The following is a 13203-nucleotide window of genomic DNA, read 5'->3' as shown; positions in this document are numbered from 1 at the left end:
GTGGGTGCGATGATATTAGAAGAACCTCAAAAATCAGTCGAAGAAAGTAGAATTTAACTTCGTCGAGGGCATGAACGCATTTCGATGTCGGACATCGATTGCTAAAAGTAGGACAGAACTAAGAATATAAAGCCGGATTGAGCGGTTGAATTGTCAAGGTTTAGGACAATTTATTCTCTTTATATCCTCACTGTATATGAATTAAAGGATTTGTTACATGATTATTAGGTATGTACATTTATTTTACTGATAGTTTTTGTAGAAGTAATATTGGAAGTATGTTTTTGTGGTGTGCTAAAACGAAAAGGAAGGCTACGTGGAGCTGGCGAATGCCCGGACCGGCGCGACCCGGCGCGCCTGCGAGACAGAGCGAGTGCGCCTCTCGCGCCCAAAGATCAGGTACTCTCTTTCACTCCTAGGATGCCCTAAAATATACATATGTTTTAAATACGAAAGCCTAAACAAGTAAATTAATCGACATGTTAACAGTAAACAATGGTAAAGTAATGTGCTAATATCCATTGAATATCTATCTACGCAGGCTTCATTGACACGTTTTTTTAACTTTTATCTGGAGATGCAATATTTATGGCTAAACTACTACTTTAATTATAAAAGAAAGCCTTTCGTTTCGTAAATTAAACCCACGAATATTAGTAAACCTTCTTAAAGGCACACAAACAGAACACATATTTTTAAATAAATGTTATAAGGTTCGGCAGTAGAGCTATGCATAAGCAAAATATAAATGAAATTTGTATTTCGTAAAGGACTTGATGTCTTTTTCAGCTATCTAAAAATAGAAGCAGTCCCGGAGCCAGGGCGTAGCTAACCCACCGCGCAGCGCGGCCCCTGGATACAAGCCGCCTGCCGATTTTTGCCCTTGTCATTCTGCTAACAAGACATCATTTTCCACGCACCAAGTGGGAACAATTTTCCTCGCTCTTTCAACATTTAATGTGCCGCATGATAAACATAACATGCAAAATTTCACATGTGTTAACCTTATTTTGAAAATATTAATTTTACGGGATCTAAATGCATTTTTAGTGTAAATAAAAAAAACATAGGACATACTTAGTTTAAGCCCTTTCATAAAGCCATTTAGAGATCCAAATTCTTTTAAGATATAATGTCTTATACTGCGGAAGTTTATAAATCTCATTAAAGAGTTATGTTTTTTAATTATAGTTTTAAGTAATACATCTCACATTAATTAAGAAATATATTGAATTGCGAATTACGCTGAAATAAATTATGTGTATGATGATATTCATATATTTTTTAAACATATTACACATCAGATCAAAGTAGAGGATGCAGTAAAGTAGTAAACATTTTTTCTCTGTATGTAGACAGTTACTTAGATAATACAAAATAAATAGCTGTGAATGGTTATTGCAGATAAATCGCAATTCCAAAGTGAACTATAGGAATAAAACTCGAAATTCTTAGATTCAAAGTCGCATCTTGCACAGCTTCAAATACAGTTTGAAGAAGACATCTCTAAATAGTATCCCCGGTATTTTGAATATCGGCAGCTGTGACTTTCGAATCACACCGGCAACCTTTAGATATCGATGCACCTACGTATCGAAAATATTATGTGTGTAAAGCTGTATCGATAAAAACACCTGATGCGGCTTATTCATTTCTTGAAATTCAGCCAATTTTAGCGATACTCGTATAGCGTCTGAAGTAGGAGATGATACCTACTTCTTAATTCCATTGTAAATCTTCACTTATTCGTATGCATTATCTTGCTAGGTGTAGCTGATGGCAGGCAATTAAGATCTTCTACTAAGACACTTGCTATATGCGTGGAATTACCAATACAAGAAATTGTTGGTTATGGCTGTAAGTTACGTAGGTTTACACGAACTTGAAGGTTTGAAGGTCACATGGGTTCGGAAATCTAGCGGGCGACAGCCTCATTTCTTTAGCAGGCGGGAAAAATCGGGAGAATCGCATAGCTGAAGAAAGCAACCGTTAGATAATTGGTAAAAATGAAAATGTTGTCGTAAAGCAATATCGTAAAGAAGTGGCAGGGATTGGGACACTTCCCGTTTTGTGTAAGTATGGTATGTATACAAACACACGCTCGCACGTGATTTCAGATTTGTAGCTAAAGTTTTTCCCAACCTTCTTGAAATAGGTTGCAGTTGGTCAGTATCAAGATGTACTTCAAGTACCTTCAGAGTTGGAGGTATCTATTATTAGTATTATCTTTTCAATGTAACTTTACAATTCTCACCGCGCCTTGGGTTGTAGCATGATTCCAGTCCCTATTACAGGGTTTCATGTGGAATCGGCTGGCAGATTGTTAAGTAGAAGTTCGCGTGATAGTCGCGACACGTTCGACTACGTCGCGTGAGTGCTCGTGCCTTTTTGGTCTGAGTATGCAAATACTAGCTTTATGCGGGATTATGTGATTCTTCAAAGTACTTACTTTTAATTTCAATATTAACACCAATAAATTAAAACCGAAATAAATTACATATATGAAAGAAAAAGTGACCAAGTCCTCTGGTGCCTGAGGCTGGAATCGAACCAGCGTACTCTCCAATCGCGGGAAATGCCTCTACAGACAGAGGGCGCTACGAGTCCTTGTATAGATTACTCATATGAGAGATAATTTCGACCTCGACAGCTGTGACCTGGGTGGCCGAGCGGATAAAGAGGCATCTCCCGCGATTGGAGAGTACGCTGGTTCGATTCCAGCCTCAGGCACCAGAGGACTTGGTCACTTTTTCTTTCATATATGTAATTTATTTCGGTTTTAATTTATATACATAGTAGTGTGACTACTTTAAGACAGCACAAGTTGAAATATTTTCAATAGATTATAATTTAACTTGTGTTCATTAGAATTAACACCAATAAAATAAATTGGGCAAATCACGCTTAGATATTTTGAAAAATAAATTAATCACGAGATGAAACGTACTATTATAGTTAGCAGGTCTAACAGGTATATATTTTGAATTGAAAACTAACGTTCTTACAATACTTGCCAAAAGTACTTGTGTTACCTACTGTTTGGAGACAATTAGGTAAATACGTATCGGTTTTTACATTTGTTTTGTTTTGAATAAACCCAAAACTAACGTAGCTATACATAGCTACGTGAGTAGTAAACTAGTGTTGAGACTGAAATTTACTTCTTGAATAGAATCCTTTATTTCCACCTCACAGGGTCAGTCCTTTTGTTTTCCTTCTAGTATATAAACAACACAACTGATAAGGTTCTTTAAATGGATAAATCACTGAAAATTTATTCACAAAGCCTGCTTACACCTAATTTGAATTATAACGTTTATAATTATTGATATATGCATTCATTTGTCATTTGTCATAGACGAAAATCCACATAAGAGAAATAATATGACTTTAGTCTGTTTTATAACTTTTTTATACGACGTCAATAATGTGCAAACGTCATTAGCATACCCCAATGCCCTCGAAGCACCGCGAATCTTATTGAAGTCCCGATACTATGTCTTCTTTTGCGAATCGATAAGAGTGATTCAACTCACTCGATAGCATATTTGTATTTATTTTGACAGTGTGCTTGATGTAGATTTGTATACGATTTACGTAATCCTTACTGAAGTAGATTCACACCCGTAAAGACAAATCAAAATCATTTTCCACCCTTTATAGGCCTTTTTGCCAACAAGTTAAATGGCTTTTAATTTTTTTTTAAATAAGTGACATTCTTAGTCATAAAGTACATATTGTATTCTACTAAATAACAGATCAATTTATAGGTAGGTACTATCAGATTCAACACAAACAGTATCAGTTAAATAATCCCTTTGGATACTAGCATTTTTAAACAATAACGCGTAAAGAGTTTGTTTTATACTTATATCTTATTACTTTTATACAGTATAATCTAAGAACAAACGAAAACCAGTGTATTCCGTTTTATTGGAGAGCTGTGATTTATGATGCTGGAGCAAAGTTTACGTCAGCGACACATTCGGTGAGAATGATTTTGTTGGTATACTTACGCGACATGGTTGGCTTGCGGGAGAAAGGCGGCTGCGAGCGCCAGGAGCAGGGGCGCGCTGCGGGGGCGGGCGCCGCTCATGTCGCGAGCGGAGGTCGCATGGAGCGTCGTGCCCCGGCCGCGCTCGCCTGCCGCCGATCTCGCGGCGGACTAGGTGTCTCGTCTGCCGTGGCGGCGCGAGTAATGCCGGGTTCGGCTCCTCCGCCCCCGCCGTGCCGCTATCGATCTGGCAGGCGTGACCCGGGACGGTACCGCCTGTCGCTCCAGCTATCGACCGTCGCGCCGCCGCAGCCGCTGCGACGCGTACTCACCTCCTAATTACTACTACCGGACTCCTTCACATTAAAACTTCAAACCTGCGCGCGACACCTCACTAAATGAATATCCCAACATACTGCGTCTTTTTTGCCAAAGATTTTACTGAACAAATTGCCTGACTGCCTGAATTGACTTCTCTGACATGATTTTATGATAAAGTCCTTCTTGAATTACACTCGGAAAAAACTTAGAGGTTATCATACTCTGAAGTCCCGTAAACCTGTTTTCCCCCTTAATAACTTCATGAGTAAGGGACATAACAATAAGTTTACCATGTAAATGAAATATAAAAAAATCTGAAACGCTCTAAAGTAAACGAAAAATAAACAAAAATTTTTTCTTTGAAACATTACATATAAATAATAATTTTATGTAACAATTGGGCCTAGTGTTAATTGATAATTATAAGTGGCTACACTTAGGGCCCAATCAGATGGTCTGTAAACCAAATGCACCGTGTATGGGAACTGCACAGCGACTTTGCTGTTGGCGCGCAGTTGTACTCCTGCAGCGCATATTGCTTTAATCTGAATTCCAACAATGCTTAGTTCACAAAGTTAGTATTTAACTAACCTATCAGTTAGGAGAATATTACATTGGATTCGAAGCTTACTGTAGTTAACAGAAGATTTTTTGGCATAGGGTTTATTTTCATTTTATACTTATTAGACAGGACAAAGTGTGGGATGGCGTATCCGCATATGTTTCGTACGTTTTTGTTATATACATTCATTCTCAGTGCCCCAACGGCGAGTTCCCTCAGATTCGGTGATAAATAGTTATGGCACTTTGATCCCCTTTGACGGCCGCAAAATTGAATGCCACAATCTTAGACTCTAGTCATGAGATCATGTCAGATATTTTGCGGCATCTGCATTCTCGCATATGCTGGACTAAGAAGGGGTGATTATTTTACGTTACGATCCTTAAAAGTTAAAAAAGAAATCCCATGCGATAGGTTTGAAACAAAAACGAATTAAATATTCCACTTTGCGTGTAGGAGGCAACCTCAAATTAAATGTTTTATAGTTTTCATTATTTACCTACCACTTTGCTGTCGCAACTCCTGCTTTTCATGGGTATATTGGGAATATATGTTGGTATACCTGTATTTAGGTAGATCGTTCTTTGTCTCGAACTCGCGTCTAACGTACATGTTCCATACATAACATGGCGCAGTCGGTAGGATTAAAACGTAGCTTAACACTTTAACGTCGCGCGTCGCCACAGAAGGGATAAGGTCACTTGAATGGATATACCTCGCTTGAAGCGTTAAGTTCTGATTCTACAAAGGGAATGTGGTTCCGAATCAGACCATCACGAAGCAAAGCTACAGACAGACAGAGACAGATGTACATGGTCAAACTATAAGGGTTAGTTGAATGCAGATCCCATAAAACACATAAAAAATACAAACTTTGGGCTCTAACCAATCGGCATCGTTAAAACCTAGAATTTACCGGTAAAACCTAGGTTTTACCGTACTTCGGGCTTTTGTAGTGACATATGGAGTAATATGAACTTAGAATCGATTGCTATGCACTTCTGTTGCCAACAAGCACTCATTTATCAAACATCCCTTTAAAAATTAAACTAAGAACCAATTAAGTGCCGGAACAAGTCAATAAAAAGGTCACTCAGTCAGGTGGCTCTGAAGATGTCAACACTTCCTAGTCTGAAGAGGCAATCTCGAGCCTCTCATATCGCCCGCCTACTTATCCGCGGTCGCCGCGCCGGGCGGCCGACACTTGCCAATTCCAAACGATTACACTTCTGCTAATTTCAAATACTTGAATGAATGGAACTGTTTAACATTTTTTTTATTTGCGTTATTAAATTACGTTCATATACTTACTAAAATAAGTCTCGAGTGAGTTGACATGGGCCCAAGCCCTCCTTCATCATTTGACGGGGTTTTTTTATTTGTATTTTTTTGTAGGCAAGTATATTTATAAATACCCTTTATAATGCCGTATAATTATTAAACACCAGCAGTTCACCATCAGCATCATCATCCACTGCACGAAATGTCACTGTTGCGAACATAAATGCATGGTGTTCTTATAAAAAAAATTAAAGTCATTATACGTGTGCTGTTCAGATTTCAGGAGTTCCGTTATGACCATCATCAGCGGTTCCACTGCACCAAATGTCACTGTTTTGCACGTAAATGCATGTTATTATAAAAATAACAAAGTCACTATAAGCGTGTTGTTCAGATTTGAGGAGTTCCATTTTGATCATGATCAGCAGTTCCACTGTACCAAATGCCATTATTCCTAATGTAAATACATGCTGTTTTTATAAAATTACCAAAGTCACTATAAGTGTGCCGTTTAGATTTGAGGAGTTCCGTCCTGGTCATCATCAGCAGTTTCACTGCACCAAATGTCACTGTTCCGAACGTAAATGCATGCTGTTCTTATAAAAAACACAAAAATCACCATATATATATATATATATATATATATATATATATATATATATATATATATTGTCCTCCTTTCGGCCGTTGTTGATCAGGCTAAAATCCGCATCAATTGTTGATCTGCCTTTACGGGCCTGTTACTAAGGAAGTTTTGATTTTATCGTGCTAATATTAGTATATATTAATTCTCCTCCTTGCGACGCTGTGCCTAAGTGTGCCACAAAGCCTCTAACTCGTCGCGCACTGGCACGGCGGTTGTTGATCTTGTAACCGCCTTTTTTTTACACATAATAATACTTTGTTGATCAATGTAAACATTTCTTGATCAACATTTACTGCGGAATCTAGTATTTTTAAAACGGCGCGGCGCAATGGCAACGTCGCAAAAATGAAACGGAAGTATATTGAAGTGCGATGGGGCTACGTACGCAAGTTTACTGCGCTTTCTGACTTGGTCTGTCATTAGTCTATTTTCGTGCAGTGGATATGTTTTGCAGTTGGATTTGGGTTGGTTAGAAAAATGGAAGACACAACAAGTAAGTAACTTTAATTTGAATTAAAGTACTATACATATTTTATTGAATGTTAGCTTTATTTTTAACCGACTTCAAAAAAGGAGGAGGTTCTCAATTCGACTGAATGTTTTTATTTTTTTTTTGTATGTATGTTATTCGATATCTCCGAGAATCATGGACCGATTTTCAAAATTTATTTTTCATTCGATCAGGTATAACCCCGAGATGGTCCCATTGGCACCAAGTCGAGGTCTGATGATGGGATCTTGCAGAAATCGAGGGAACTCTTCAAATGTTATAGGCACATGTAATGTTTTTAGTGTATTTTTCAAAGGTACACCAGTATTTACGCCTGATGGTGATAACTTTATGTGGCTGAGCTGATGATGGAAGGTCAACTCCTCAATGGTTAGGAGTTAAAGGATAATTCTTTCACTACTGTACATATATTCGGACTGATACATAGAATATCAATAGGAACCACTAAAAATCAACAAATAAATAAACTTTTTAACAAAAAATAAAACCGCCTTCAAAAATAAGCGCGTTACAAAACACGGAGAAACTAAAAAGCAAAAAATAATAAACCTTTGAATTCCGATTTCTTATCGGATTGCAATAATCTAAACATCCAAATTATAAACAAATCAATTATTTTTGGAGTCGGTGCCAGCCTGCGTATGGTTGGGTGGTGCAAACAGGAAATAGCAAGGCGATGAACAGGTCTGGTACCGACTACAAAAATAATTGATTTCTTTATAATTTGGATGTTTAGATTATTGCAATCCGGTAAGAAATCTGAATTCAAAGTTTATTATTTTTTGCTTTTTAGTTTCTCCGTGTTTTGTAACGCGCTTATTTTTGAAGGCGGTTTTATTTTTTGTTAAAAAGTTTATTTTCGTAATTTACGAATACAACTAATAAGTAATAACAAACATGCGTTACCGAGCGTGTGTCGGTGTTCGACGCACATCAAACGAGCCAAATAAGTAACTATTAAGTAAACAAATACGCATTAATATTGTATTGTATACCTATTTACTTATACAAACGTATTTTTACAAGCTTTTTTTTATTTTCTCCTGTTCGTTATATGTCTGTCTGTAAGTAATCAAATCTTGCAATTTAAATTTGATACACTTCGAAATTTGACTGAACTTTGAAATTTTGTATGCATGTATAACTTGGATGACAATGCAATATTATTATGACAAAGAGCTGATCTGATGATGGAGCTGAAAGGTGACCATAGGAACTCTGTGATGAAACAACCAAACACCGTCGTGTTTGGGTTTTTTAGAATTGCCTCAATTATTATAAGTTGACCATGGGAAGGAAAGTACAGTCAGCCAAAAAGCTTGTGTCAAAAATGAAATTTCTGTTAAAAAGCTTACTTGTTGTATGAAATGTCTAATTTTTAACCCCCGACGCAAAAACAACGGTTTGTTATAAGTGTGACGTGTCTGTCTGTCTGTTTGTCTGTCTGTCTGTCTGTGGCATCGTAGCTCCTGAACGGATGAACCGATTTAGATTTCGTTTTTTTTTTGTTTGAAAGCTGAGTTAGTCGGGAGTATTCTTAGCCATGTTTCATGAAAATCGGTCCACTATGTCGCGGTCGGGGGTTTTTCAAATTTTTAATTTTGTGGTTATAATCGCTGTTGCTTTATAATCCTCTTCACAATCGATTCGAGGTTAAAGATAGGCTTAAATTTTTGCACCTTTATGTAATGGAATAAGATGAAAAAATATAAACATTTATCTTTGATCAAAAATATGTAGGTACCATGTACACTGCCTATTCGCAATTTCCGACTTATTAAACAGACTAAAACCATTCACTTTTTCTAGGTGCCTGTTCAAATACCAGGATTATGTCACCAATATTAGACCCTGATTCACTATCTGAAACATCTTCGATAGTGCCAATTGCGAAGGAAATTAAAATAAGTACCTAATATAGATATACTACGTGATTACGCAATGATTCGGGATTCTGAATCTGAAACTGATGTCGATATGCAGGTGGGTACTACCTATTTATGCTAAGTAACCTCTTAAAAGTAGGCACAATGCTATGTACAGTTAGTTTGAAGACTAACAATTTTAAAGTCAACAAAAATGCACGCGTTACATATTAGACAACTGGCGATGGCGCCAAAAGTTTTGTATGGTGCCATTTGCCTACTTGGCTTGGACTACCAATTTTAAACCCGACTTAAATGCGCGCTACTTGGTTCGGGAGAATAGATCACAGGCACTGTAAAGCCTGGCAGGCCTATGCAGTTAGGCATCAGGGTCTGTGAAATGCGTAATGTTGGCGCGTGAGCGGCGGCGGTGCTGCGCTGCTTCTGTGATTGACTTCGTTTTTATGTTTTCAGTTACTTGTTGAGCTTATATTATTGTCATTATTGAGTGATTAGATAAATAAGTTAAATAAATGTTACAATTGAAGAATGACGTTTTTATTAACGGGGAAAGGGTACGTCAAAGTTGGTATTTTTACCAAAACCAACGCCTGACTTGACTTCCTGGATATTTCTTATATAATTAAGTCACACAAAATACAGTCTCAAAGATCGATGCACAAAACACATTCGTTGTACTTACAGTCTTCATCAGATATATCAGGCCCCGTAGCCAAATGGCATTTCTCCGACGCCAAACGAAAACGAAACGTAGTCCGGCTCTGTCTCGCCAATATGCAAGAGCGATAGGGATAGATATCTACTAGCGTTTCGTTTCGTGAGCGTTTCGTAAGCGTTTGTGCCATTCGGCTACGCAACCTGGCCCCGTAGCCGAATGGCATTTCTCCGACGCCAAACGAAAGCGATACGCCGCTGGCTCTGTCGCGCCAATACGCAAGCGCGATAGAGATAGATATCTACTAGCGCTTCGTTTCGTGAGCGTTTCGTGAGCGATTGTGCCATTCGGCTAGCCACCCAGAGATGCAAAGGCCCTCACAAGACTCTAAGGCAGCGTCCACGCTCATGAGACGCATGTCTTGCGACGCGGAACGGACGTCTCCGCCACGCCGCCCGAATGTAATTCAAAAAACGTCTCCTCAGTACATTTTGTATAGGAAGGACGTAAGACGCGCCCCAGGCGGCGTGGCGGCGGCCTGGCGTGCGCCGCACCGCCGCAAGACTTGCGTTTCATGAGTGTGAATGGTCCCTAACGCCTTGGTAATAGAGGCGTGTTCAGATATTTGTGAGCGCCTTCACAGCTCTGATATATCTGATGGCGACTGTAGGATATTCTCATACAATAAATTATATTGTTGGTGCTAGGCTTGTATTGTAGGTACATACATATTGTACTTGTAGCATACCTACTGTGTACTTTGTTAAACTAGCCAGTCCACACTAACACCGGTTGGTGCACATTACACATTATGAAGAGAAAAAATTAAGTAATTATAATGAATAACAAAACGATTTTTAGGGTTCTATACCTACCAAAGGGTAAAACGGGAATCTATTATTAACACTACGCAGTCCGTCCGTCTGTCACTAGGCTGTTGTATCTCATGATCCATGATAATTAGTCAGTTGAAATGTTCACAGATGATGTACTTCTGTTGCTGCTAAAACAACAAGTACTAAACAGATAATAAAATCAATATTTAAGGGGGTTCCATAAAAAAACCATTTGTTTTTTTCGCTGTACTGAAAACATAAGAAAATTTATAATTAAAGGGTCTTCCATACAATAAACATAATTTTATTGCCGTTTTTGTAGATAATGGCACGCAACTCTTCGTGCGCGAGTCCGACTCGCACTTGGCCGGTTTTATTTTTATTATTGTGGCTCAGAAATACGAAGCTATATCTTTAGGCTAGCCTTTTTAGGCAACCCTAGGCACGCCACGTAAATATTAACATAATGTTCGATTTCGGTTCGATTCGGATTCGAACTGAGGAGCTTCAGCTTCATAGGCAGCGTCACTACCCACTAAGCTAGCCCAATTGTTCTTTACTCGTTCATATACCGGACGCTCTCTCTGTCGGTTCATACTTAAAATCCAGCGGGAGAACAACAATTTTAATGTAGTTTCTTTTACAGACAAGTTCGCAAAATGAGAGCAACGTAAATATAATCTCTAATATAAAGATTTCAGGATTATCAATATTTCTAAATTTAGGCGAAGTTTCTGACAATGAAGTAGTCTCCATATCAGATTTAAATTCAATCGACCCTGTGCGCCTTGACCAGGTAAAAAATATTTTATTATTAGGTATTACCTATCCTAGACATAACATGGCATAGCAATAAAAAGTCTAGTAATTTAAAAGTGTACTAATAGTAATAGTGATAATAAGGCGTAGGGATGTGACGACCCCATCGCCCATTGGTTTTACCAGTGCAATCAGTCAACGCAGGGCAGCTTGTGGCGAGCTGTTGGGGAACAGCGACCCCACGTACCCGAGTGCTCCTGGGGAGTTCTGTTACCCGTAAGGCGGGTGGGTGGGACAGTACTCTCTACCTCTGGCTTGCCTTGGCTGGCCGTCCAGAGTGGAGTCGTTAGGGCTACATGCCCCAGGGGTGGAAGTGAAAATTTGCATAAGACGCGAGTTGGTGCAGTGGCTTCACAGCCACTGGGCAGAAAGCGGTGTACACCTCTCGACACCCTTGAGTTCTCACACCGGTGTTGCCCTTGAGCCATCTTGGATGTCGCTTTTTGTGGGGGCCCATCTTCTGGGGACGAGTCACCGTCTGCCGGAAATAAAATTGGATACCGTTCTATTAGGCAGGCGTCCGGTTTTTTATCCATAGCTCAGTATTTAGTCCATCACTTTCATCAAAATAGACCAGTTCATTTTAGATTCCATTAACTCTCAAATAGTCCTTACACCCTGGCGGGTGTTGCCTCTGCGTGTGTCCCATGATACGGGCAAGGGCAACATCCGCTCGGTGTACCCCTTACATTTCATTAAAGTGTCGAAAGGGCCTCTACGTGTTGGCTTCGGCCCCGCGCACGCCTCCCAAAGGTCCGGAATACCATTGTTCCGTGATGGGAAAGACATAATAATAATACTAATACTAATACTAATACTAATACTAATAATAATACTAATAGTAATACTATAGTAATACTAATCTACTAATATAACTAAGTGTAATAATACCTACATAGTAATAAATGGTGATTTTGATTTTCAGGGGACAGAGGATTATCCGGAATTATTAAACAAAGAGAAGAAACCAAGAAAAAAGCGAAGAAGGGCATGTCGCAACTTAACTTTAACCCAAAACCTCGATTCCGAAACTGATACACAAGATTTTTCTCCCAGTGATGGCTCAGATTTTGCCCCGGATTCAGCCAGTCGATTTAGTGATGACTCAATGCAATTTACTATTACTTAGCAATATGCATTTGTATGAGAACAAGTCCTCGAACTGCTGCATGACACTTGCAGTCGAGGGTACCTTGCAAATGCATACTGTTGAGTGACACCGTCTGCCGTTCCCGCCTGCCGCTGCCATTGCTGTCTTATGTGTTTAAACGTGTTATGCTTAAGTCCATGTAACTACCACTATCCACCGCCCTACTCGGCTGTCAATGTTGGTATAATTAAGACCTCAGATTACGACAAAGTTTTTTCTTGCATGTCACTCGGAATGCGTTAGCAGTGGACTAAAGCAAAACACTTCAACATCTACAATGGTAACGATATGGCGGTTAAAAACACTATTTTTACATTTTTCTGTGAAAAGGGTGTCTTATTCATCTACATAGTGAAATAATAAAAAGCACTTTTAAAATTGTGTCGCTAACTTCAAACTCGGGTAAATCCATTCTGCTTTAAGGTTGATTATGTATAAAAATATTTATATAGGTACCTAATCTGAAAAAGAATCAACCTTATTATAGCAGAATGGATTTACCAAAGTTTGAAGTTAAGCGACACAATTCTCATCCATTCCCT

At 38.7% G+C, this 13203-nt stretch overlaps 2 protein-coding genes across 9 annotated transcripts in view; one reads left to right on the top strand and one right to left on the bottom strand.

The window, feature by feature from the left end:
* The window catches only part of LOC125240791 (gamma-aminobutyric acid receptor subunit beta), a 35051-nt gene extending 30873 nt beyond the window's left edge, over positions 1-4178 (bottom strand). For 4 of the 5 annotated variants that reach the window (XM_048148870.1, XM_048148872.1, XM_048148871.1 and 1 more), the window contains exon 1: positions 4017-4178. In XM_048148870.1, coding sequence (XP_048004827.1) covers positions 4017-4096 — 80 coding nt within the window. In that variant the 5' untranslated portion in view covers positions 4097-4178. The remainder of the gene's footprint in view (positions 1-4016) is intronic. The other variant, XM_048148874.1, reaches the window with a different exon arrangement.
* Positions 4179-7198: 3020 nt separating this feature from the next.
* LOC125241452 lies at positions 7199-12872 on the top strand. 4 transcript variants are annotated; one of them, XM_048149954.1, is made up of 4 exons: positions 7199-7297; positions 9125-9298; positions 11387-11488; positions 12437-12872. In XM_048149954.1, the coding sequence occupies exons 2-4, from the start codon at positions 9257-9259 to the stop codon at positions 12638-12640; spliced, it is 348 nt and encodes a 115-aa protein (XP_048005911.1). In that variant the 5' UTR covers positions 7199-7297; positions 9125-9256; the 3' UTR covers positions 12641-12872. The 4 variants fall into 4 exon arrangements, with proteins under 4 accessions (XP_048005911.1, XP_048005908.1, XP_048005910.1 ...); XM_048149951.1 differs by having other exon boundaries at positions 11339-11488; XM_048149953.1 differs by lacking the exon at positions 7199-7297 and adding an exon at positions 7665-7684 and having other exon boundaries at positions 11339-11488.
* Positions 12873-13203: the final 331 nt, after the last annotated feature.

Source organism: Leguminivora glycinivorella, chromosome Z, assembly GCF_023078275.1.
Source record: "Leguminivora glycinivorella isolate SPB_JAAS2020 chromosome Z, LegGlyc_1.1, whole genome shotgun sequence".
Classification (NCBI taxonomy): Eukaryota; Metazoa; Arthropoda; class Insecta; order Lepidoptera; family Tortricidae; genus Leguminivora; species Leguminivora glycinivorella.
The sequence above is the reverse complement of the archived record's forward strand: the minus strand, read 5'-3'. Positions and strand labels throughout refer to the sequence as shown.